We start from the raw sequence: 25,284 nt of genomic DNA, 5'->3' as shown, positions 1-25,284 counted from the left end.
ACAAGGTATCTTGAAAAATATATTTTTTTTGACTCACAATCATCCTTTTCCATGAAGGTTGCTGGTATTGCATTTATCCTATTGAACATATGTTTAAAAGGACATATGCCATATATAAATGAGACTTCAGTTGCAGGGTGCATTTCCTAGTAAATGCTTTAAATAAATAAAACTTTTATTATTATTATTATTATTATTATTATTATTATTATTATTATTATTATTATTATTATTTATTATATCAGCTCTGGCGCTCCTTTGATGGCCAAATAACAATGAATACAAAAGGTAGCAAAACACACAAGGACAAAGTAAAAATCAATGTTTCCACTGATAAGTCTTTTTGTGACGTGGTACCTAATGGTAGAACTCATTCAGTCTCTCCACAAATTCCCCGAAGGGGGGCTGCTAGTCAAGGGTCAAAATGTTTTCAATAACCTTAATTTGTGTTTTATAATGTTCTGACAGAGTAAAATATCAAAGTTTTTAATTATGATTTATTTTGTTTGTGAATGAATGACCTTTACTGTAATCTTTGAACTGAATGTACACAGACTGTATTGCTATTTCTTGTCATTTTAAAATCCTTACCCCCTTAGAAACTAACATAACAAAAATATACTAACATCTGAGAAGTAAATAGCAGCCAACATAAATATAATTAGCGTAATTGTAGGTTAACATGGGTATGTTGTAAAAGCATCATAATATCAAATCGCTTATAAGGGGGAAGGGTTCTGCTCTTATCTGGCACATGTATATACTGTGGAAAAGAAAAGAAAATCCTTCAGAACAGAACAGATTATCCTCAGTAGGAAATAATGGAATGATTTAAAAATGCAAGTGGCAAATAAAACTACTGTACACTTTGATTACATTATTTCAAAGAGAAAATAAACATTTAAAAATAGAACTGTGTGTGTGTGTGTGTGTGTGTGTGTGTGTGTGTGTGTGTGTGTGTATATATATATATATATATATATATATATATATATATATATATATATATATATAGTTTTTTTAAAAATTCTAAATTTTTTTATTATAATTTAGATTTTATTATACTTTAAATCGTATATTTATCTCATTTTTTCAATATGTCAACATTATTTTCAGTGGAGTCCTTTTCTGAGACACTAAACTTGTCTGAGCTGGAGCTCAGTACTGTCCAGGCACCTCACTCAGGCAGCTTGTGTTCTCTTATCACGATCAGACTCATTAAGGAGTCTCCTATCTGTTTTGGCACCATATTGGTATCGCGTCTCAGGCAGCAGTCTTCAAAACAAAACGTCTCCGGGCTGGCAGATGTGTAGACTATGAAAAGACAAGAGTCATGTGAATCCATCTAAGGATGTTTAGTTTGTTCACACAAGGCTAGATATATATATATATATATATATATATATATATATATATATATATATATATATATATATATATATATATATATATAAACAAAAAAACACCATATGATTATTTTTCAGCTTGCTGGCTGTTAAACATTTCTATTGCTTGAAAAGCTGAGCAAGTTGTACATAAAACTAATCAAGACTATATTATAATCAGAATCGGGCACACAATTTAAATATATTGCTATAATGTATAGCTAGAACAACAGAAGTCAAAAGCTGCCGGGATTATTTATGTCCATAAATGTATGTATTAAACCCTGGAGCTGTCTTTAGAACACAGGCAACAGTTTCCGAATGTTATATGAGTGTGTGTGTGTGTGTGTGCTTTATATTGGGTTACTATTTAAAGCCACCTTCTTGGAAATAATAATTGGCTTGGGCTCAGTTGTGCTGAAATACATGTTGTGGAGCCCCCTAAAATCAGTTCCAACTGATCCCTCCCTTAAGAAGAAATAAAAGTTCATGACAAAGCATTATTTGCATGGCAGACCCTGATAGGACTGTCTCACTGCTTGCCCGATTCACTGATGTTCACAGATATGCAGCGGCACTGTTTCACCCGCTGGATTTTCCGATGACGGAAGGGCGGCTGCAGCTCTGGGCAGTCCAGCTCAACAGTGAGAGTTGTGAACTTCTGTGGCTTGCAGAAGGCACAGGACTGGAAGGACTCCTGCTCCTTCTTGATGTGCCGGGGGATGTAGAAAGAGTTGCACTGGCCATAACAGAAGCGGTTGATGACTGTGCGACTCAGGCAGCCTTCCTCACTGACGGTCTGCCGCAGCGGCTGGGTTTTGCACCAGTCGCTTTTCAAGTACTTCCTCTCAGTCACCACTAGGGCCTCTTGGCTGGAAGCCAGTACCTCCTGTTTGCGAGTCCGCTTGTGCGAGGTGTTGCTGTTGTCCTTGTATGGTGAGGGAATCGCCCCCTGCGGTCGGTTTTTTCCTGCTTCCACAACCGTCAAAAGGAATCCGGCCAGCAACAACAAAATAACAAGCTTCCAGGACATCCTGCGTGATGAAGACGAAAAGAACATTCAGTCTAGTTTAGTATAACAAATTTAAAAAAGCAATTAGGCTTTAGTGTGATTTTTTTTGTTTTGTTTTTTTTTTGTTTTTGTTAAGGTTTCTAAAGTTTTTAGATAATTTAAACACTTATGTAATAAGAAGAAGAAGAAAAGGAAAAATACATATATACAATTGTTGTTACAGTTTTCTTTGCTATATGTATATAATATTATCTATGAATTACTGTAATTTACAGGGATGTACTTGTTGAGTGATAGGAAGAAGACTCTGCCTCCCTTTTGCACACATCACTGACTGAGAGCAATTAAATCATAGTTTTGAGATATAAACATTTTACATGTTTAATATCAACACTAATCCGATGTCTTTTTTTCATTTGCTACTTTTAATGTTTTAAAGTTCAGCCAGAGACATAAATCTTACAGAGAAAAAAAGAAAAAAGATAATTAACATAGACATTAAGAGGGAGTATCTTTAAAACCACTGAGGTCTTGGTGGTTGGAGAAAAATAACAACAATTACGCAATTATATATCATTTGCACTGCAAAGGAATCAATTGCATATATGCATAAGCATAATGGCAATGGAATTAAAAGAACGACCTCCCTTACTCTGGTACTTTGTTCGCCAGGCAGACTGTATTGTAATGCCCGAAGATGCATTACTGTAAGTTATTGTAAATTTCTTGGCCCCAGTACTTAGCCTCTCTTGGCCTCCCTTGCTCCCATGCAGCACTCCTTTAGAAAGCCCATCCTTCACTGATAAAACCCTCATTACCCTTTCCTTTCCTATTCCCTACATTCTTAGACCTTGTGGTGTCTGAGCGTACAAGAGTGAGTTATATGTGGTGAGTGTTGCAGTGGTTGAGTGATGTAAACAGTCTACAAGAAGCTGAGCTGGGAGTGAATGACTTATTTTAAACTGGCACCAGGCTACTGCACGAAATTTATGTCTGGCAACCGGGCATGGATTTAACCATTGAACCTATATGTTGAAAGACTGTAGTGTTATCAATCCCTTTCACTTAACTAGTGAAACGAGCTTTGTGGCCAGGGCCGGTGTCAGGTTTTTGTGGGCCCCAGGCAATAGACCTCCAGTGCCCCCCCACCCCCAAATCAAAAATATTTTGTATCAAAAAGGTTTTAATGATCAGTAGTCCCTCAATAAACTGGACATAAGTTTGTAAGAAATACAGTTGTAAAATCAAATGAATACCTGTAGTGTACTTTCTTTTTACTTTAGCCTGCCAGCAACACAAAATAAATTTTACACATTACTTTACAAGATCATTTTTAATTAAAACTAAATGATTGTAGCACATTTTATTATTTATTGTAGTCTACTTAGTACGCAATTAAAAGAAAACAGAACACACACTACAGAAATCTTTTTTTTTTTTAAATTTACATAGAAAATTTGACAGTGTGCTTATTGCAGTTTTTTTATATTGTCTTTTTTGTAATCTTTTTCTTCCATTTTGACACGCAGATTTGTGTTTCTTTTTATTTGGAGGTTCCAGAGGTTCAGCTGGTTTAACTTTTGATGATTTCAAATCATATAATTATAATAGGCATTTAGGCATTATGATAATAATAAAAGTTATGATAATGAGGCTCGACAAAACACTTGTCAAATAAAAGTCTGTTGGAATGTAAATGTGCCAATTATAGAATGCCCTTAATTTGGCTTTACAAAGACCTGGGGGTGAACAGAAGCCAATAGGGAGTGAGAAGAGGCAGGACTCAGGGAACAGGATGCATGCAGGAAAATAAAAAGGAGTGAAAAAGTTTCACTGCATTGCATGCATATAGTTTAATTTAGTTTAGTGAAAACAAAATGTTTCTAGCCCTCAATGCTGTTTAAGTAGGATAGCTGACACAGAAATAGTATATTTACTCATATTTGCAGTTTTATTACTGTATGTGTGTGGGCCCTCCTCTGACGACAGGGCCCGGGTTGCCTGGATGCTGACGCCAGCCCTTTCTGTAGCATTGGGTATATTATGTAATTGAAATAATAATAATAATAATAATAATAATAATAATAATAAATAATAATAATGAAGAGGAAGAAGAAACAGCACAGTTTTGTTCATTTAATTAATTTGTATTTTCTTTATTCATGTAATGTTAAACAGTAAGTAGATTAAAATGACATTTTTGTAATGTTGTTTTCTTTCATTCCAAGTGGCACTTATTGAAATTACTTGTGTTGTTTTCCTTTTTTTAACAAACATATTAACAGTGGTATTACAGCACAAGTAAAAGTAAACTAGGTGTACATTGGCATTACCAGGCTTACTGTATAGCTTGAGTTATTCATAATGCAAATCTAGCCTAAAGCCGTGCAAGACTGGACATTATACAAGTGTACCTCCTAGTCCTTTCAACGTCTCTCATTCCAAAATAATGTATGTGGCATGAGCTTGTTCAATACGGTTTTAATGGTGGGGGGGATACAATTCAATATTTTAGTTAAGGCTAAATGTTTTACTTGATTCAAATATAAAAACAAACAAACAGATATTTACTTTAAAAATCTGTATGCACTTTGAAACAAAAGAGATTTTTGAAAATGTATCAGTTAAAATTAAAGTTGCATTTTGTGGGTTTCTGATATTACTCAACAACAACAACAAAATCAAGCCATTAACCAAGCTACAAATATGTACACTTGTTAAACATAAGCAGATAAGAACACAGGAACATCAGAAATGATGAACGACAGGAGCAGATGCCGCCCTATTCTTAGAAACTGGTTGATCTCAAAGCTATCAGGTCATAATAGATTCCGATCATTCAGCATCAACAGTTTGGCTAGTTAACCCATTCCATACCCTCACCCCCATGCAAAGAACTGTCCTACCCTCTATCCTAAGCCTGTCTCCACTTAATTTCCAGCTGTGTCCTCTGGTCCTGGTTTCTAAGTAGAGACAAATAAATATCAGACGCTAGCTTTTAAAGCCCAAGTTTGGATTTGGATTGGCGCCTATAGTTCATAAAATGACTTGGCCCTGGCCCTGGATGTTGCTTCCTCTTCAGTGCCCCATCTGTGTTTGATGTAAAACGGAGAGTATAATGCGGTTGTATGATACTGTCACTGCAATCTCCCTACCCCAGCCCCCCTGTCCCAGGCCACAGGAACCAGTCACCGGACACTTACCCTTAGAACTTTAAACTATTTCAAATGGTTTCCTATGAGGACAGGAAAAGACAGATTAAGCTGAATTTGTCACTTTGTCAAGCACAGCGGGAACAATGAAGCTACACTCAAATTATTATTAAAGGGAACTGAAGTAACTCTGTCTATCAGCCTTGCATCTTTGCAACAGATGTTACTGATTGGAAAAAAAAGCACAGGCTATTCCTTCAAAAATGAGGACATTGATGCTAATACATAATGTCAAAATCACCAATCCCTTTGTACTCAAATTCCACTTGACAAAATGTTGGTGAAAAACACCTCCAGAGATACTTCATAAAACAGATAGTTTTACTAAAGTAATTATACCCAACACAGCGGGAACTGCCCACCAGATCATTTTCTGCAGAAAGCTTCCTGAGTCAACCTGAAGACCACATTTTACTATTTAAAGTGAGCCTTCCAAGACTTTATGCTTTGGGCACCATCTGCTTTGATAATGACTTGATTTCAGGACCTGATTGTTTGTGATGATCCCTGATGGTTATAATAATAGCCAATGTATAGGAGCACCTAAGGACTTAGTAGAGTCAAAGTAGGTGTTTCTCCACTGCTGACTGGAATCAGAAGCGTTCAAATAGTTTCTTACATTTCAAGGGATATGTGAAAGCCATCTCTATGAAGTACATAAAGATTGGCTTGATCTTGTCCTGCAGCTACACCTCTTAATACAAGAGACAGATGAAGCTATGTACAGTACTGTAATTCTCTCAAGTCTCCCTTTCAGAAATCAGGTAGAATGTGTAGTTATGTGATGTGCAGAGGGCAGACATTTTAACCTACGCTTGCTTGGAGGTCTTCCTTTTCACTGTTATGGAAGCGAGTTTGCCCCCAAGGTGAAGGAAGAGGTCTAAAACTTCAGGTTTCCCACACTGGAGAAGAAGAGGGCCTGTTGTTGAACAAGGAGCAGGCCAACAGTGCCACTTCCTGCAGGTGCTCTAGTAGAGGGCTGCACAGTTTAAACAGCATAGATCTAGTTTCATTGTGATGGACTAGATGGGAGAGCCTGCTTAAATTGAATCTATGATCAATCGAAAACTTTGCATTTTTTTAAGAAAAGCTCCTGCTGAAAGAACAACTAGAAAGTGGAAGAAAAGTAGAAAATAGATCTGAACAGGCAATAGGAATTGCAACCTTTGATCTATGTCTCCTGTTTCCATCCCATGGATTCATTAGAATTTCCTAAACTTGTGGGGGGGGGGGGGGGGGGGGGCTGCTCCTTCGTGGCAGAGAAAGGGAAAGAGAAAGGCTTTATAGCTGAAAACAGAATTTTAAAAGGGACATCCACTTGTTTTTTTGTGTGTGTGTTACATGTTCCTATATGTTGCTACAACTGTTTAAGTAAGGTGTGTGTATTGTTTTTATTGTGTTTTTTTGACATCCTGGCTACTTTTTTTGCACTATTAAATTGCAGTTCACTGTGCTGTGTTTCCATGATGGCTTCACATGTATCCTGTACCCATGTAGAACTTCAGAACTACATTTCCCATCACCCCCATCATCCATACAGGAGAAGGAGGATGATGGGAAACGTAGTTCTGAAGTTCTACTGAAGCTATCATGGAAATACAGCACAGTGGACTGAAATTTAATAGTGTACAAAAGTGGTCATAATGTCAAAAAAAATACAATAAAAGCAACACACAGACGTTACTTAAATAGTTGTAGCAACATACAGGACCATGTAACACACTCACACACACACACAAAAAAAACAAGTGGATGCCCCCTTTAATGCAGACATCATGTTAGGCTGTAGAAAATGATTACAATACTAAACTCAGTAGACTAATTGTGCACCCTAAATGGGACAGTCTCCAATTCAATAACAACTAATTGTGATTCCCAGAAAACATATTTGTTTGCAACAGAACAACTAAATCCCATACTGATACATTACCAAACCACTGGAGCCGCCTGACGTGTGATAATGACATATACCTCCTACACAATCACACTTGTGATCTTTACTAATAACAACGGAACGGCTCGTCTAGACCGACTGACTAGGCTGTGTTTCTTAATGAACATCAGAACAGCTTGCTTCATGCCAGCAGTCTTATTTACATTTATACTATTTAACATTTTGCATGGAGGAGGGCCCAACAACATTCCAATTCCAAACCAATTATTGCCTATTTAACTAAATGACATAGATTAAAACTTTACCACCAAGTATGTTTGGGCATGTGGGGGTAATTTATTTGGGCAATTATGTATTCAGTAAAACAGCTTTGACATGTCCATCAATAGCGTCTTTGAATCTTTAAATCACCTTAATTATGTAACACAATTGACATGTGTGAAGCTGAATGCATCGTTCTAGCTGCCCCTACCTTTCTTTAGAAGACTCTGCAAGTTAGCCAATCATAACTTATTATATTTACAGTTCATGACATATTCTACGTTTGTGGTCCACACAATCACATAGGAGAACTTGCCAGCTCCAGACATAAATTCAAGATAACTAATTCTTCATGGAGACCAACATTTTACTGGATGACCTACAGTCATTAACGTATGTATCCAGAGCCAGAACAGGCTCAAGTAAATATGCCTGTTTTCAGCAGTTTTGATAATGTTCATTTATTTATTTTAATTACTGTATGTGACTTCACTAAGAGAATCAAGCTTGAATGTTGCTTTGAAAAAGCATTCATTCAAGAATATTTCGAGCTTGAAAATGACATTTAGTAAAAAATAGATTTTTTTGACATTTAAAATTAATGACAAAGAAGTAAAATCTGTAAATAAACTCACTTGCTGAAGTGTTAAATTGTGATAAATGCCAAATGCAAAACATGTTTGGTGCAGGAACTTAATTGCTTCCACAATCCAATATGCACAGGACATAGACCTCAGTACAATTAAAGGGCTGACATGAGAAAGTTTCCTCTAAAAGAACAGTCTTCTACAGCTGCATTCTCAGTGCTAGAGTTCAGTGCAAAGCTTACAGCATTGCATCTACATCTGCTGCACTTTGACCTTTACTGCTCTACTTTGACTACTCTTCCCTAATACGGCTGCATTGCTGAAACTTGACCTCTGGGCCCAGCATTCCCACACAACTGCTGTAATACAGACCTTCTGCATGACCTTTTATGCCTGACAACTACTGTCTGTTCCTGCCCAGTTATCAAAAGCATTGTCAGATTTTAGCTTTATTGGCACAGAAGTATTTATGAAAAAAAAACTTCAGTTGTAGAGTGAGCAACACTGCACAGACAGTTAGATTGAAATACCTGGTTACTGGTTAATTTTAGTTTGATGGTTGACAGGTACAGGTAAATTAGAAATAAAATTAGAAACTGCTGAGGCAGAGTTCTCACAGTGACACATGCCTCTTGTCCTTCGGTTTCTTCTAAAAAAAGTCAGTTTTATAAGCTTTGGATTATTTCCTGTTCTTAAATCAAAATGAGCTGAGGAGATAAAAGGGTCAAATGCTGATGTACTGCAATAGAGTTGTATACAGTGTTTCTAAAGGCACATATCCTTTCAAACAGATCATGTTTGTTTTTTCTACAAATCTGCCTTTAGCTGCAATTATTCATCATGGAAGGTCCCAGACTGACAGTGCTGGAGACTGCAGTGCCCTGTTTATCCACACATCAGTTACAGCATGGTCAGAGAAAGTACAAGTTTGTTCACATTGCTTCTCCCCACTGTGTAGTGGAGTGCCCTGGATAAAGCAATTTCACACCATTTCAACCTTTGGCTTCCAACAGCAGTGTCAACTAGTGCTAGTTCAGTCATGATTTTCTTAAGTACAGTAAGCTCAGACCAACAGAAGAAACACTGTTGCATTTTATTAGATTAACTGCATTTAAAAGGAGTTCTAAACATTATTAGCAACATTATCATTGGTTCCCCTTTTCGCCTGTTGAAGCAGATCAACAGTTCCTGAATTAAAGCAAAAAATCAAGTGAAGAACCAAAAGAATCTCAGCAGAATAAAGGGGGAACATGTACTAATGTTTCTACACATAATTTAAGGTAAATGGATGATAAAATTGATTTGAAAGTCTTGGTTAGCATGCATTTAGCCCTCTTATGACACATGCATAGCCTACATAGAAAATAAAAACCAGATTTCTTTAGTCATATATTGTATAAGGGATATATGATAATGTTAAGTTTCATACACACAGTGAGATAAACCTATGTGATTTATATATAAAATCACATCCACTGTATGCGACTAAAATCACTCTATATAACAAAATAGTATTCAATTCTTTTGCACTTTTGTGACTAGATTGAAAAATGTGCTAATATATAACATTTTTAGATCAACAACATTCCACGACATCTGGGAACAGGAATCAAAGCAATTATAAATATAATGTTCTGCTTACAGTACATAGTGTCAAGCAGGTCAGAATTTGAGGAAATCCAACTGAAGTTGATTTTTAAGAATACAAACAAACTAGAATGTAAAATAAAAGGCAATACAAGTACAGGGAACCATGGAAGAATGTTGCAAGCAGTCGGCAAGGAATTATACTACAGTGTAAAACAGAACAGGCCCGCGGGAGAGGGCAGCATTAATGACAGACTGAAACAGTGAAGGGCCTGGCACCAATCTGATATTGCAAGCTTTACACTCTCTGTGCTTACAGAAGGCTGCACTTCTCTCAGTGTACTGTTTAAATCCTCTTTACCGTTGTTTTCCTGAAGTCACATTTTTAATCATTTCACTTTGTTTGCGGCCTGCTCGTTCGAGGTTCTCAAGATGAACATCTTTAACTGTGGCAGGGCAGAAGAGCCCTGCAGGTAAATATTTAGCAGGCAGGACAGAGCCCTGTATGTAATTAGTGAGGTAGGGCAAAGCCCTGCCTGTAAATAAATGTATGGTATTTGTTTATATAAAAAGTAATGGTTTGTGTTGGTTATAAAAAAAAAAAAAGATGTATTATGAATTAAAAGAGGATGGGGTTATTGTTATTATTAATGTATTATTGTGAGGTGCATTTAAAAGAATGGTTTGTGAGGATGTACTGTTATGATTTAAAATGTATTGTTTTATGTTTATTTATAACAAGTGTGTGTGTGTGTGTTATTGTTTGGTAGTGTGGATGGCGTTTCAGCTAATTCAGAGATGGCCATGTGTATATAAGAGTGCCTGTTGGTGTGTTTGGGGTGGGTGTTCAGGAAGGAGGAATGGGAGCGAGAGAGAGAAGGAGAAATTAAAAAAGAGAAAGTAAACAGTTGCTACACATGCTGAAAGCACCTGCACACTACTTGTTGTGGGTGGAGGTATATTTTGTGCTGTGAGATTTATTTGTGTTCAGCCTGTTTATTTTTTGGCTCTGAGCTGTTTTTGAGAAAGTGTTTTTTTTTTGTTTGAATATAATAAATATGAGCACCAGCTTATCAACTCGCAGTGCCTGTCTCTGTCAGCTTCCTGGTCTGGGCATGTCACCATCAAGCCATCGTGCCACAAGGATGTTGAAGCTTTGAAGGTAAACTTTTTTATTGTTTTATTTTGAATTCAGTTATGTTTTTTGTGTAAGAGGAGACTGCTGTTTCGTTAGCTTTCAGTAAGATGTTCATTCTTTTTGAGAAACTCTTTGAAGCTTTATGTCCCAAAATGTTATACTTTAAAAAATTGTCATAACATTACTTTTGCAGGCTGAGTTTTGTACTTTTGTGAACTACTCTTTAAATAAAGAGGTCCAATGCCTTGTTGAGAGATACTGTGAGGCTTACTGGCACCTCCACTGAGAGTATACATATGCCCTTAATAAGAAATACTCCACACACAAAAAACTAACTTTTAGCACTTCTGGATCACAATCAAATGCTGACTCATTGAGCATAAACAACTAGCAGACACACAACATTATCTCAATAAAACAATTTCAACAGAACAAAAAAAATAAAACAAACAAAGCATGCACAAATGGTGATGTCACAATCCCCAATTCTCCAAGATGGGTTGGGAAACATCCTAAAACCCCTTGCAAGAAACATCCCAACAAGGTACCGAACATACCATATACGATTACACATTGTCCCTACATTGGCTATTTAATATCCCTTGGTCTGCATTAAGAATAGAGACCTCCTTTCTTAGACATATTGTACTGTAGGTGACACATTCTCCACAATGCAACCAACCCCATATTATTGAATACACTTAGAAAGCAATGGCTTCACCTCATAACCTGGGGTCGTCACTGAGAATGCTAATAAAAATGGACTGTACACTCTAAATGAAATCAAAACTTGTTTTTTAAATACAGTATTACAAGATCCAGGTGCAAACCATGAAAACAATAGTTAATATGACCAAGTTGAAAAATAGCTCATTATTACTTATATAGTACAAACAACCAAAGCAACAAATTGTTTGTAACAGAGCTGCAGACCTCAAGGATGTTCTGTGTAAATAATGTTGCACCTTACAATATAGCCCATATATAATGACCAAGGTAAGCATTGTGCCACATGGGCCTCACCATACTATGCTTACATCTCCCTGTCCCAGGCCTGCTTCCCTTACCTTCCCCAAGAGGGCATAAGCAAGCTCCAAAATCTCCTTCAGACCTGTTTTTAAAATACCTTTTGGTTAACATATGTCCCCCAGTTAAATTGGTATGAAAACAGAATTACAAGGTGTTTTAGGAACAGACAAAATGTCATTACAAAAGATTTGCCTGAGGATGTTTGGATGGAGGCTTGTAGAAACCACAAACTGCTTTGGTAATCAACTGCAGCTGACAGATAGCAGCGCGTACGAAGGTCTAGCACATGCTGTTTCAAAAGCCATTCACCAACTACTTTGTTTCCCACACATGGTATAAAATAAATAACACACTTCCCTTTTTTGGTTAGCTGTGGTTTAGAAGTGGTGACGCTTCAGAACTTTGCAACAGCAGCAAGTGCTTAGACTGCAGCACACACAGCAGTTTACATGTCTTCCACTTCAGCTACCTTTCTCTCTAACTGGCAAGGTGAATGAGGTGGATGGAAAATCAAGCACTTCACCATGTCTGAGACACAGCATTTACTGTACAAAATACTTTTTTTTTTTTATTGTACGTTGTGCTTGCTGACTTTTCCATTATTTCTGGTACATTTAATTTAAAAAAAGAAAATGTTTACACCTCAGAGGCCACTAAACAAACAAACCTTTTCTAGCAAAGAAGATAAGAATTTTATTTACTGAAACATAATGAAAATATTATCTTATCATCTTTTTTTTTAAAGTCTTTTCAGTTTATTCAGGGTGTAGCACCTGGAATGTTGAAACCAGGAGGGACTTTTCTGCAGAGCAACACAACAAAAGACAAGTAAATTCCCTATGGGCTTTAATGTATCGTAAATATTTCAGTTTCACAGCAACCCAGTCAAACTGTAAGCCCTAACTATGGGAAAGATGCAGGTCATCTTAAAAAATAAGTAAAACCTTATTCAAAAGTGTATACACTGTTATTCTCAAAGACAATATAAATCTTGGAGCAAATATACTGTTTCAAACATACTGTGCCAAATACTCACTGGTGCAAGACGCCAAAGTTAATACAACAGGCATTTGGAATATATTTGTCGATGTTTTCAAAAGTATGTCCCACAAATTCCAAGATTATTCATTTTGAAATCTCATCCATCAAGATGTCAACGGCTATTATAAACACACATCAAACTGAATCATCTGTCGTACACGATGCTGGCATTGCAGAATGAGTCCCAGTGCTGGACTTGGCTATAGACCAGTGAACGTTCAGTCTACCTGAACAAAATGAAAGCATTGACCAAAACCTTTGCCTTGCCTATGCTATAAATGCTCTGATGAAGACTACGCTGCAGGACACATGCAGATTTATACCGCAGTGCGACCGCTGCTTGGCTCAGACAAGCTCTGCCTGGAATGTAAGTCTATAAGAATCTCACCAGCAGTAAAGAACCTGGAGACACTGTTTACAATGCTAGCACGTTGTTATCTTCCGATGCAGAGCATACACACCAGACAGGAGATTAAGAATCAATTAAGAGCCATTAAGGAATTTAAACCTTGACTTTGTATGTAAAAATGATTATGTCAATTACATGAACAAATAAAAAATCCTGGAATAAGATTTAAAAAGGTATATATCTTTTTTCTTTTTTTTTTCAAGTCCTGTATGATACTGTAGAATAGCATTCAACTCAATTTATAGTAAACCGTTTTCCAAAAGGTACAGCACAAAAAAGACCCTTTAATATTAAATATTGTCTGTAAACCCACCAAACTGTTTTTCAATGGTCTTTCCCAATATAGGGTTGATTACAGGTAAAGGTAAGAAGTGGATCCAACAATATACAGTTCTGGTATATAATTTTAATTACAGGGACTCTGGTAACATCATGTGGATCCACAGTTATCTGTTGAAGCTATCTGTGATGCTATGAGACAGGTGTTTAGTGTATTGTCCAATTCACATTGACCATTATTGACAATTAAATATTATATGCAATACAACTTCAAAATCTGCTAACAAAGCAAACTAATAACAATATGAATTACAGTATCATCTAAATGATAGAGGCAGAATTTATTTTTAATGGTTTTACAGCAAAACACCAATCGATTTGTTTTTGAAAATGTGACATTGTGTTTTATCTACTGTATATGGATAATACACTGTCATTTAAAAAATGTGTTATACCACATAATATGGCAGCAAAACAAATATTATAAAACATATTTTAACTACAATAGCGTGGTAGGGGATTGTCTGGCTGATATCTAACGACCTGAGGTAACAGTAAACAGCATGATGCTGTAAAAAAAAATAAAAATAAAAAAGATTCAAATTTGATTTAAGAATCAAAAATACAGATGTTCTTTTTTACAAATCCTCTTTCCCAAGCAAGCTAACTGTACAAGGTAGAAGCAGTCACCAGCTGAGCAGCGAAGTACAAATAAGCAGATCATTAACCCCGCAGCTCCCACGCCAAGCATGCAAGAGATTTTTGATAAATGCCTGTAAATAAATTGTTTAGACTGATCCTTAATTTTTATTCACAAAGCATATTCATCAGTACATATTATTATTATTATTATTATTATTATTATTATTATTATTATTATTATTATTACAAGTTAACTTTTTTCAAACATACATGTCTAAATTTGCTCTTTAATTTTAATAGAGAATAACCAATTTTGTAACAGAAATTTGAATCACTTGTTATAAATACAGCTTTTGCTTTACAATTTTGACTTAAATAAAAATATAAATAGCCAAAAATATTCGTTCTAACATGACTGCAGCGCTCTTGCTGAATGTACAAGTTCGCTTGGGAATTACATGAACTCAATCTATTGAGCATATTCTAAAGTTTTGAAAAACATTGTTTTTGTGTAAGAATCCCCTCCGACAACCCACTGAAAGAAGCAGCACATGTTCTGTTTCATTTGATAGTATAATTACAAATGCTAATATAAATACTACATGAAAATAAGTACTATTTTACTATTGTGTTACTAGTGTTATTGTTACTATTGTGTAATATTATACTATGACTTTCTTACCTACAAGCAGAAAGCATGATCAATATTCCCAAGTTAAAACAGAACCCTATAAACACGTTGAAGCTTTACCTTTGTTTTACGATATCCCTGCAATGCTGGCTCGGTGTGTTGGTGAGGGTATTCCAGAAGCAGTAGCAGTCAATGAGGATCTTCACTTCTGAGCCCCTGGTGAGTCTTCACACTGCTGCTGATGCCCATGAGAAGCGTTCTGCTGTAAGGGGAGTGGAAGGGCAGTGGCTGTTTGAAGTCTCAGTTCTGGCTCCTCTCAGTCATGTGCATGGGGATGTTATCACAGACTTTAGTGATCACGGAGTTTCCATTGGCTCTGATCACTAAACAAATCACACCAAGTCTCTCTCTCTCTCTCTCTCTCTCTCTCTCTCTCTCTCTCTCTCTCTCTCTCTCTCTCTCTCTCTCTCTCTCTCTCTCTCTCTGCCTCCCTTTCACCAAGTCACTTTCTTCACTCTTTCTTTCTCAGTCTATAACCGCATGGCTCTTAAAGGAATGCTAAGCAAGGTTTTTGTGTCAGTTTGGATTGGTATCACTGGTCTCCCTTTTCTTTAGGTTCTTTGATTGGTTTTGATTGTTTGATTACAACACTGTCTTTCTGGTATATATCCACTTCCTAAGTGTCTGATTGTAGCTACTGTAGATCACTTCTGAAGCGTTGTGTTTGTAATGCCTGCATATTTAGAATATAAATATAAAATTCAAGCAAAGAACCTACAGATGCTTAACGGAAGAAGAAAGAGACCTAAGTAGTGCTATTCAGTTAAGAAAGATGCATAGACATGATTTCCTGTGGTACCCATTCTTTGTTTTATATATATATATGATTATATATAGATAGATATATATAATATAATATATATATATATATATATATATATGGACCTATGTCCTGCTTAAATCAAGCCTTTGACTGCACAGTTTGTGTTATAACACATACATTTGTTTTTGTTTGTTTTATTCTAAAAGTAATAAAACTGCTCTTTATAGAACTCACCCTTATGGAAAGATTAACTGTGAAGGTCTAAGGGACAGTTCTCTTTTGCACCATCTACTGGTTATAAATAAAAATGTTCTCACTAAAATAAGAGATAGTATCAGAAAAAGAGGGTTCATATCTCCTTATCAGAAGTGCATTTGTGGGGAACCAGGCAAACTAAACTAAAGAACAGGTACTAGTACAGAGGTTCATTGTCTCGCAAAAAGTGTTTACAGAAACCAGACATTTCTGCTTCAGATGAGATGCTGCTCTAGAAGCAGCATGCTTTCCAGGCTTGGTGAGATATGTTGGGTATCTCTTCCAAGATACATTTTCAAGATGATTTAATAAATTAGCTTTGGTTGGAGCACATATTTTCACTTGAAAGTACTCACCATCCCCTTACTTATTAGGGTAGCTTCTGAAAAGTAGGCACTTGATAATTGGGAAACTATCATAGTTCATGAGGTATAATTCAAATCTCACAAACATGTCCTGAATGTATAAAATAGCGTGGATTTTCTACTTCCACTTATTAAGCTGAAAGCAGCCTTTACTGAAATAAATTAGTGTAAAGGATATGCCATATGAAAATAACTGTTATTTAGAAATAAAGTGAAAATATGAAACAGTCCTAAGTGTGATTCTTTTTTTTTTTTTTACCTTACTAAATTAAATAAGTGATGTCGTTTCATTACAGAACACAACACTTTTCATCTTCAGGGTGCAATTCAAATGCCACACATTTTTATTTTAATTATTACAACATTATTAAGACTAATGAATCATAAACCAGAACTCATTGGTAAGTTCTCATTGAAACGCTCACAAACTTGAACTAATAAATGTCCGTACATTACAATGCACAGGATATATTTTTTAAAAGGTGTGAGGTAATACTTTACATTAAGTGTCTCTAATTATAGTAGTTGCATAGTAAATGCATGTATACTTAAACATAATTATAATGTTAATAGTTACAATGTACTCAATGTGTAAATGCATGATGTAGCCCTAACCCTAACCCTAACCCTAACCCTAACCCTAACCCTAACCCTATTCTGATACAATTGTGTACTTACATATACAGTATTACGCAAACAGATTTACACATTAAGTACATTGTAACTATGAATAATAACATTGTGGTTATGACTAAGTAACTACTATGTAAATGCACAATAATTCAGTACACAATATAAAGTGTTTCTAGGTGTGATTTATGCTGCACAAGTCTCCCACCATGATAAAGTAGATCACTATGTCCTACATCCACTATAAGCACATTAGCCTACATTCTGACATTAATGTATACCCAGATACTGATGCTGCTCACATCAAGAGTTAGACCAACTAAATAAGTGGATACAGTGCTACCGCTGTTATAATTCTGGAGTCATGAGTTATAGTTAAGAGACCATGCTGTTTGTGTTCCACCTAAAAACGAAAATCAAATGGATTTACAGGTAATTAAAAGGCAAATAGAAATGACCATTTTGGCTTACAACAGAGAGCTGCATACTGTACCTGTAAAAATGAAATAGATGGGCAAGGTTGTCTGTCAGTAAGTGTAATGGCATTAACATGTTAGAGCAAAACCGTAGGGAAATTGGATAAAAAGAAACTGGCTAAATGGGTCAAACCATCTAAAGGCAGGGGGGTCTGCACAGTACTAAACATCATTCTTTTTGATCATCCAGCAGAGGCCAATGTGGTTAAACACAAACTCAAAGAGTATTGAAAATATAAACACAGGACTTGAATGACACTAAGGATGTTATGATGATCAAAACAATTTCAATCATAGCGAGGTGACTACGATAATAAAAACGGTCCTGCTTTATTGACATATAGGAGTACCTAATGCATTTAAGAAATAAAAATGTTGGCCATTGCTTGAAACATTCTTAACCCTCACTTTGACATTCTGAGTAGCTCATGTTAAACTTAGATAATGTCCAAAATGCATGAATATTTGTTCCGTTTGGTAGGTGAATAAATTCATGACATAGATGATGCATTTATATAAATAAGAAAAACAAAACAATTAGTGTTAAAATATAAATCAAAACGTACATAATTAAGCAATACAGTGGTAGCAAAAAATGTAACATCATGTGTAGTATGCAAAATGTAGAAACGTAATATTTATTTTAACCCTGAAACAATGGGGGTCAATGGCTGCCTCTGACAGTTTTTGTAGGCTGCTATTGATCATTGGCCCTGGATCAGAATAAGCCTTGCATTTAATACTGGAAAGTTTGAATAGGTTTAGAAATAGCATATACAAATACATGTACTGTATGTGTGCGTGTGGGTCTGCTATTTGTTTAATGTCCAGCAGGTGGCTAGGTGCAGATTGGAATAGGGGCAGTAAATAGCAAACAACCTGAACTTACAAAGAATGTAGGTGCAATGCCAGGAAACCTTAGGGAAATCAACAGCCCTGTACTGTATGTGTGGATTTCCAACATTCAATTCTTACGCTATCCCAGGGGGGGCTCGTGGTTTTCTGTGGGAGAACACATTTCATTCCTTCATTTCCCACTGACCAGAGAGCAATTTCCAAAAGCATTTAAAGTGAATTGGAGGAGGTACGGTACAGTCATCTAGGAGGCTGGAAGAGTGAACACAGATGGGAGAGCATCCCTGAAAGATTATTTTATAAATCATTAGGTTCCTCTCAGCCAATCAGAGCAGCCAGTTAACAAACATTCCAACCCATCATCTTTAGTCAATGGAAGCCTGATTAGAGAGTTTTACCGTCTGGTAGTTAACTGTGTCGGGAAGGAAGGGCACTTATCGAACTGACAAGGTAAAACACAATAATCAAGGGGTCCCAACTCCACCATGGGTGATGTATGTGTAATGCTTCTTCTGTAGCCAGAAATAATGATTTATTTCAGTGCCTTGTGAATTGTACCACTTTTCACAAAAAAGATCGCCATTGGCACTTTTGAGTTAATGGCTTTGTTTCCCCTAGAATGTTCCATCTGTTTTTTTAACTAAACTTAAGTAAAATGTATTTTTAAATGTTCCTGCTGTCAACTACCATGAGGTCTTCTTTGAAGACTCTGAAACAGACTTCAAGTCACATGACCGTCCTGGAATTGTATGTTTCTTCTAGTATAACTAGACTACTACCATTGAGTGTTTTATAGATTTATAATCGTAGCAATTAAGGTTTATTATTTGGAAAAGCCTTGCTGACAAAGAAGACGGTGGAAACAAGGTATTGCTGCAGTCATTTATCTTTACTAAAAGTCAAGGAAAAGTAGAAAAGGTTGTATTAACGATTCTTTAGGATAGCTCATATGAGGCCATTGCAAAGACAGATGAAAAGAGTCGTCAAAACATCTAATAAGTAGAATTAGTAGATAAGTAATAGATAAGATTAGTAGATAATAAAAACACACAGAAACAACTAATGCTAATACTTAGAAAACATGACATTATGAAAAAAAACATTTAAAACAATGATTTAATAAACAGATGTTTAAAACATTGTTTGTTCCCAATTACAGAAGTAAATGACTTAGACAATGTAAGAGTACACATGCTTCACAACACAAAAATAACATGCATTAAATAAAAGTGGATCATTCTTCACAATGCGAACACATGCAGTAACATGGAGCAATACTGATGCACGCATGAGTGGGAATGACAGCCAGTATAAAACACAACAAAGAAAGCGATTGCCAGGCTGACCTGGATTGTATTTGTATTTTTGTGTTAGTGATTTGTTTTGTCCAATTATTTATTGAGTGCTCTGTGAGCAAGCGTTTATTTTTGTTTAAATATTTTACTTGATTTTGTTTGAAATAAAACGGTGCACACCGTGCCTTTGAACTGCAGTACCTGCCGGTCTGTTTTTATTCCCCCTTCTGGTGTGATGTCACCGAACATCGTTTCCTGCCACAGCGTATCATATCAAACAGGGAAGTCCGGCCAGAAAAAAAGCTTACAGTATAAACATAGCATGTGCGTCACTGAGAGTGATATTTGAAAATGACACCAACTATATAGAGTAACATTTTGCGAAATGCTTCGCTCTAATTGATACAGTGGCTTGCGAAAGTATTGACCCCCCTTGGCATTTTTCCTATTTTGTTGCCTTACAACCTGGAATTAAAATGGATTTTTATTTGGATTTCATGTAATGGACATACACAAAATAGTCCAAATTGGTGAAGTGAAATGAAAAAAATAACTTGTTTCAAAAAATTCTAAAAAATAAATAACGGAAAAGTGGTGCGTGCATATGTATTCACCCCCTTTGCTATTAAGCCTCTAAATAAGATCTGGTGCAACCAGTTACCTTCAGAAGTCACATAATTAGTTAAATAAAGTCCACCTGTGTGCAATCTAAGTGTCACATGATCTCAGTATATATACACCTGTTCTGAAAGGCCCCAGAGTCTGCAACACCACTAAGCAAGGGGCACCACCAAGCAAGCGGCACCATGAAGACCAAGGAGCTCTCCAAACAGGTCAGGGACAAAGTTGTGGAGAAGTGCAGATCAGGGTTGGGTTATAAAAAAATATCCGAAACTTTGAACATCCCACGGAGCACCGTTAAAGCCATTATTAAAAAATGGAAAGAATATGGCACCACAACAAACCTGGCAAGAGAGGGCCGCCCACTAAAACTCACGGACCAGGCAAGGAGGGTTATTAATCAGAGAGGCAACAAAGAGACCAAATATAACCCTGAAGGAGCTGCAAAGCTCCACAGCGGAGATTGGAGTATCTGTCCATAGGACCACTTTAAGCCGTACACTCCACAGAGCTGGGCTTTACGGAAGAGTGGCCAGAAAAAAAGCCATTGCTTAAAGAAAAAAATAAGCAAACATGTTTGGTGTTCGACAAAAGGCATGTGGGAGACTCCCCAAACATATGGAAGAAGGTACTCTGGTCAGATGAGACTAAAATTGAGCTTTTTGGTCATCAAGGAAAACCCTATGTCTGGCGCAAACCCAACACCTCTCATCACCCCGAGAACACCATCCCCACAGTGAAGCATGGTGGTGGCAGCATCATGCTGTGGGGATGTTTTTCATTGGCAGGGACTGGAAAACTGGTCAGAATTGAAGGAATGATGGATGGCGCTAAATACAGGGAAATTCTTAAGGGAAACCTGTTTCAGTCTTCCAGAGATTTCAGACTGGGACAGAGGTTCACCTTCCAGCAGGACAATGACCCTAAGGATACTGCTAAAGCAACACTCGAGTCATTAAAATGTCTTGGAATGGCCTAGTCAAAGCCCAGACCTCAATCCAATTGAGAATCTGTGGTATGACTTAAAGATTGCTGTACACCAGCGGAACCCATCCAACTTGAAGGAGCTGGAGAAGTTTTGCCTTGAAGAATGGGCAAAAATCCCAGTGGCTAGATGTGCCAAGCTTATAGATACATACTCCAAGAGACTTGCAGCTGTAATTGCTGCAAAATGTGGCTCTACAAAGTATTGACTTTGGGGTGGGGGGGGGTGAATACTTATGCACGCTCAAGTTTTCAGTTTTTTTGTCTTATTTCTTGTTTGTTTCACAATAAAAAATATTTTGCATCTTCAAAGTGGTAGGCATGTTGTGTAAATTAAATGATACAAACCCCCAAAAATCAATTTTAATTCCAGGTTGTAAGGCAACAAAATAGGAAAAATGCCAATACTTTCGCAAGCCACTGTATTATCAAGAACGACATCTCATTATTGATCGCATATCGCATTTGTGAAAATGCAAGTAGAATTAATTGACAATCATTCCAACAGCACATTAAAGACTGTGTATACTGCATGCAGCTTGTGACAACACGGAGCAAGAACAAGATGCTAGGAGAGGGCGAGGACGAGGGCCAGGGCGAGGGCGAGGTCACGGTCGTGGTGCGGCGGACAGGGACAGGGACAGGGAAGACGAGATGAAGCACGACCAAAAAGTGCTACCGTGTCGAATGAAATCGGAGCAACAGTTGTTGACCATGCCATCAACAGGCTTGTCAATGTGAGCAGCTGGGCTGATTGCCCAACCTAATATGAAAAGGTCAACAGTAGCATCTATCATCCAGATATTCCATACAGAGAATGGGTAAGTGTATAGAACATGCATAGTGTACTCAGTTTCACAGTACATTTACTGACAGCAGTAGAGTAAAGAGTAACTACAACATGCGTATTGTGCTTTGTTTCCAGAATTCTGAAAAAAAGGCATGCAGTGGTGACTGCAGTTGATTACTCTCTGATCAACTGGAGATGGCTATAGTTGAGATGATCTGTGCAAAAAAATGATATCAAAGGGCGTGAGCAGGGAGCAGGAGCATTGACGGCCGACAGTACAACCTCCCGCCCCCCAGCAAGCACCAGCGCCGCCGCATGACTGCCCAGCGATGCTGTCTGACTGCACAGAGCTCCCCCTGACTGGGGGTTATAAAAAGCGCTGCGACGCCCTAGTATTGTGTTGTGTAGTGGTTGCCATGGTTCCGGAGCAGCAGGAGCTGTGTCAGCGAGTGCTGAATAAAACTTTTGGAATGAGAAATCAATGTGTTTGTCTCTCCTGTTTTCTGTCTGTCTGTGAAACGCTACAGCATACAAACAACAAGAAACAAATATCATATGACACATTTGCAGAAATTGAATTTTAAGCCCGTGTCACTAGTACAAGGAAATGAAAGACCATACAGTCATCCTGAATATAGAAAAAGCTTCCATGCGACCCAGGGTTGCAGTACCATGTGTTAAGATGGTGATATATATAGACGTGATATATATTATATCCTAATGATAATATCTCGAGGGGGTTATATCTATATATATCTTCGTGCCAACAGGCCATCAGCTTCCAGATCACAGCAACAATCGGTTCGTCTTTTTCTAATCGATTGTCGGTTAGGTCAGTAACAGGCTCTCTAGATCGTCCAAAGATTCGCTCTCCGGCAATGTCCCTACGTCGGCTCGGAACGCATACCATCCACTTGCAATGTCAGAAGAGCCTGCTCTATCAGGTCAACACAGCTGCAACGATATCCCAGACAGTCAGCCTGATAAGCACGTATACTATCTATATATCAATATTATATGATCGTCATAATATATAGTTGTCATAGTAAATCAGACTATATATATGATATATATATATATCATCGTTATGTATCTGTAGATCACACCACCTGGAGTTTACACTTACAGTAACGTACGACTTGTGTTCTGAATTTCAGCAGCCGATTTGCGGGCAGAAAGCAAGTGCTCAAACAGTTTTATAATCACCTGCCATCATTGTTGTGCGTGTATGTCTCTGTGTGAAGAGGTACAGTAAAGAAAGACTGCTTACGGACAGTAGTGCGGCAGACACAACACCAAACGGCGGACTAACCAAATAAAGCATACTAAATATTCATAACATATTCACATTACAATTTTTCTGCAAAACACACATAACTTTTCTTATTTAGTTTTTATGAGATCGTTATTGTAATGTTTAGTGTAGTGTTTATATAGTTCCAATGTTTTTTCATAGTTTCTGGTTGTGTTGTGCTGAGTGGTGGGTGGAGTGCCCATAGTAAAAAGAATACAGGGACGGGAGATTACCAACTGATACTATATTAACAAAGTACACACAATAAATACACACATTGCCTGAGCAACGCTGGTGCTCAAAACACCTTCCCTTAACTCAGTTTTCTTATCTAACTTCCGTCCCCAATCCAATCTTCCTTTTCTTTCCAAAACTATTGAAAGGGCTGTAGCCAGCCAGCTGATGAAACATCTCTGATAACAATCTGCTTTAATCTCTGCAGTCTGGCTTCTGGCTGCAACACAGTACAGAAACTGCTCTGCTCCAGATTGTGAATGATCTCCTGCTTAATGCTAATGCTGCTGCTCCCTCTGTCCTTGACCTAACTGCTGCTTTTGATATCATAGATCATAGCATTCTTCTTGACAGTCTTCAGAAGTATGTTGGGACCTCTCCTGGCTGTCCTTTTGCTTATCTGGACGCATACAATATGTTTTCTATGATGGAAGCAGTGTTGACGCAAACCCAGTCACTTGCAGTGGCCCTCAAGGGTCTGTTGTTGGGCCTCTTCTGTTCAACATCTACATGCTTTCCTTGGGTCACCTCATCTGCCAACATAGCCTAATGTTTCACTCCTATGCAAATGACACCCATCTCTACTTAAAACTATACCCTGGATGTCCCTCTGCCATGATCCACCTCTCAGCTTGCATCCAAGACATTGAGGCCTGGATGTCTGCCAATTTTCTTCAGCTCAACACCAACAAATCTGAACTTGTTCTAGTAGGATTGAAAACTCAACTCAAGAATCTCAGTATTGCTTCCTTGAACCTTGAAAACTGTCTGCTGTTACCTTCCCCCACTGTACGAAGCCTTGGTGTACTTCTGGACAGTAACCTCTCCTTTGATGTCCAAATCTCCTCTATACTGGATAATCTGTTTAATAATTACATTTTTTGTAACACGCATTGTTAATAGCATTTAAGTTTATCAACTGCCTTGCTAGTTACAGTATTTCTGCCAAAGACATGTAGAGAGTGTATTCTTCTTTTCCTGCTTACTAGCATCTGATTTGCTGGTCCCATCCTGACTACCAGCGAATCAGTTTTGAAAATGCTTTGTATTCAATGGGCAAATCCAGTGCATCTGCTGCCAAAGTGACAGTCCTTACAGCCTAAAGGAATAGCACTGGGCTCACAGTTTGGGAGTAAAAAAGCAAATTGTACTATGGGGGGGTGGGCTTTAAATGTAAAGTATTTACTATTTTAAATGTTATTTTAATTTAGTTTTTATTTATTAGAATAGAAAGTAGCTAGAATGCCACTAGACAGCCGGCTGCTACAATACTTTGTGTTAATTATTGACTATATAATGGCAGCATAAAATGGTAAGTTAGTCGATTATTTGTTTCTAGCAGGGTGCTTAGTGAAAAACAAATACAATATAAAAACTCACAAACTTACATCACCGAGAGTTGAAAATGTGTTGAATCATGGCTGAGATGGCTGCACAGTACTCATGCTGTTCTTAGATGTCCACCAGATGGCGCGGTTTCACCCACTACCCTGCTGTGTGTGCCTGTTTTATTTTAAGTCTTAAATATGGGTAAATTTAGGATGATACAAGCCTC

General features: G+C 37.2%; 1 protein-coding gene across 1 annotated transcript; it reads right to left on the bottom strand.

Moving 5' to 3' along the window:
* Nucleotides 1–1,078: 1,078 nt before the first annotated feature.
* Nucleotides 1,079–15,464, bottom strand: LOC121315664 (gremlin-2-like). The gene is made up of 2 exons (XM_041249940.1): nucleotides 15,228–15,464; nucleotides 1,079–2,419 (listed from the first exon to the last, which is right to left on the bottom strand). Exon 2 carries the CDS (start codon nucleotides 2,416–2,418, stop codon nucleotides 1,918–1,920), a length of 501 nt encoding a protein of 166 aa, XP_041105874.1. The 5' UTR covers nucleotide 2,419; nucleotides 15,228–15,464; the 3' UTR covers nucleotides 1,079–1,917.
* Between the last annotated feature and the right edge of the window lie 9,820 nt (nucleotides 15,465–25,284).

The sequence above is a fragment of the Polyodon spathula genome, chromosome 5 (assembly GCF_017654505.1).
Source record: "Polyodon spathula isolate WHYD16114869_AA chromosome 5, ASM1765450v1, whole genome shotgun sequence".
Lineage (NCBI taxonomy): Eukaryota > Metazoa > Chordata > Actinopteri > Acipenseriformes > Polyodontidae > Polyodon > Polyodon spathula.
The sequence above is the reverse complement of the archived record's forward strand: the minus strand, read 5'-3'. Positions and strand labels throughout refer to the sequence as shown.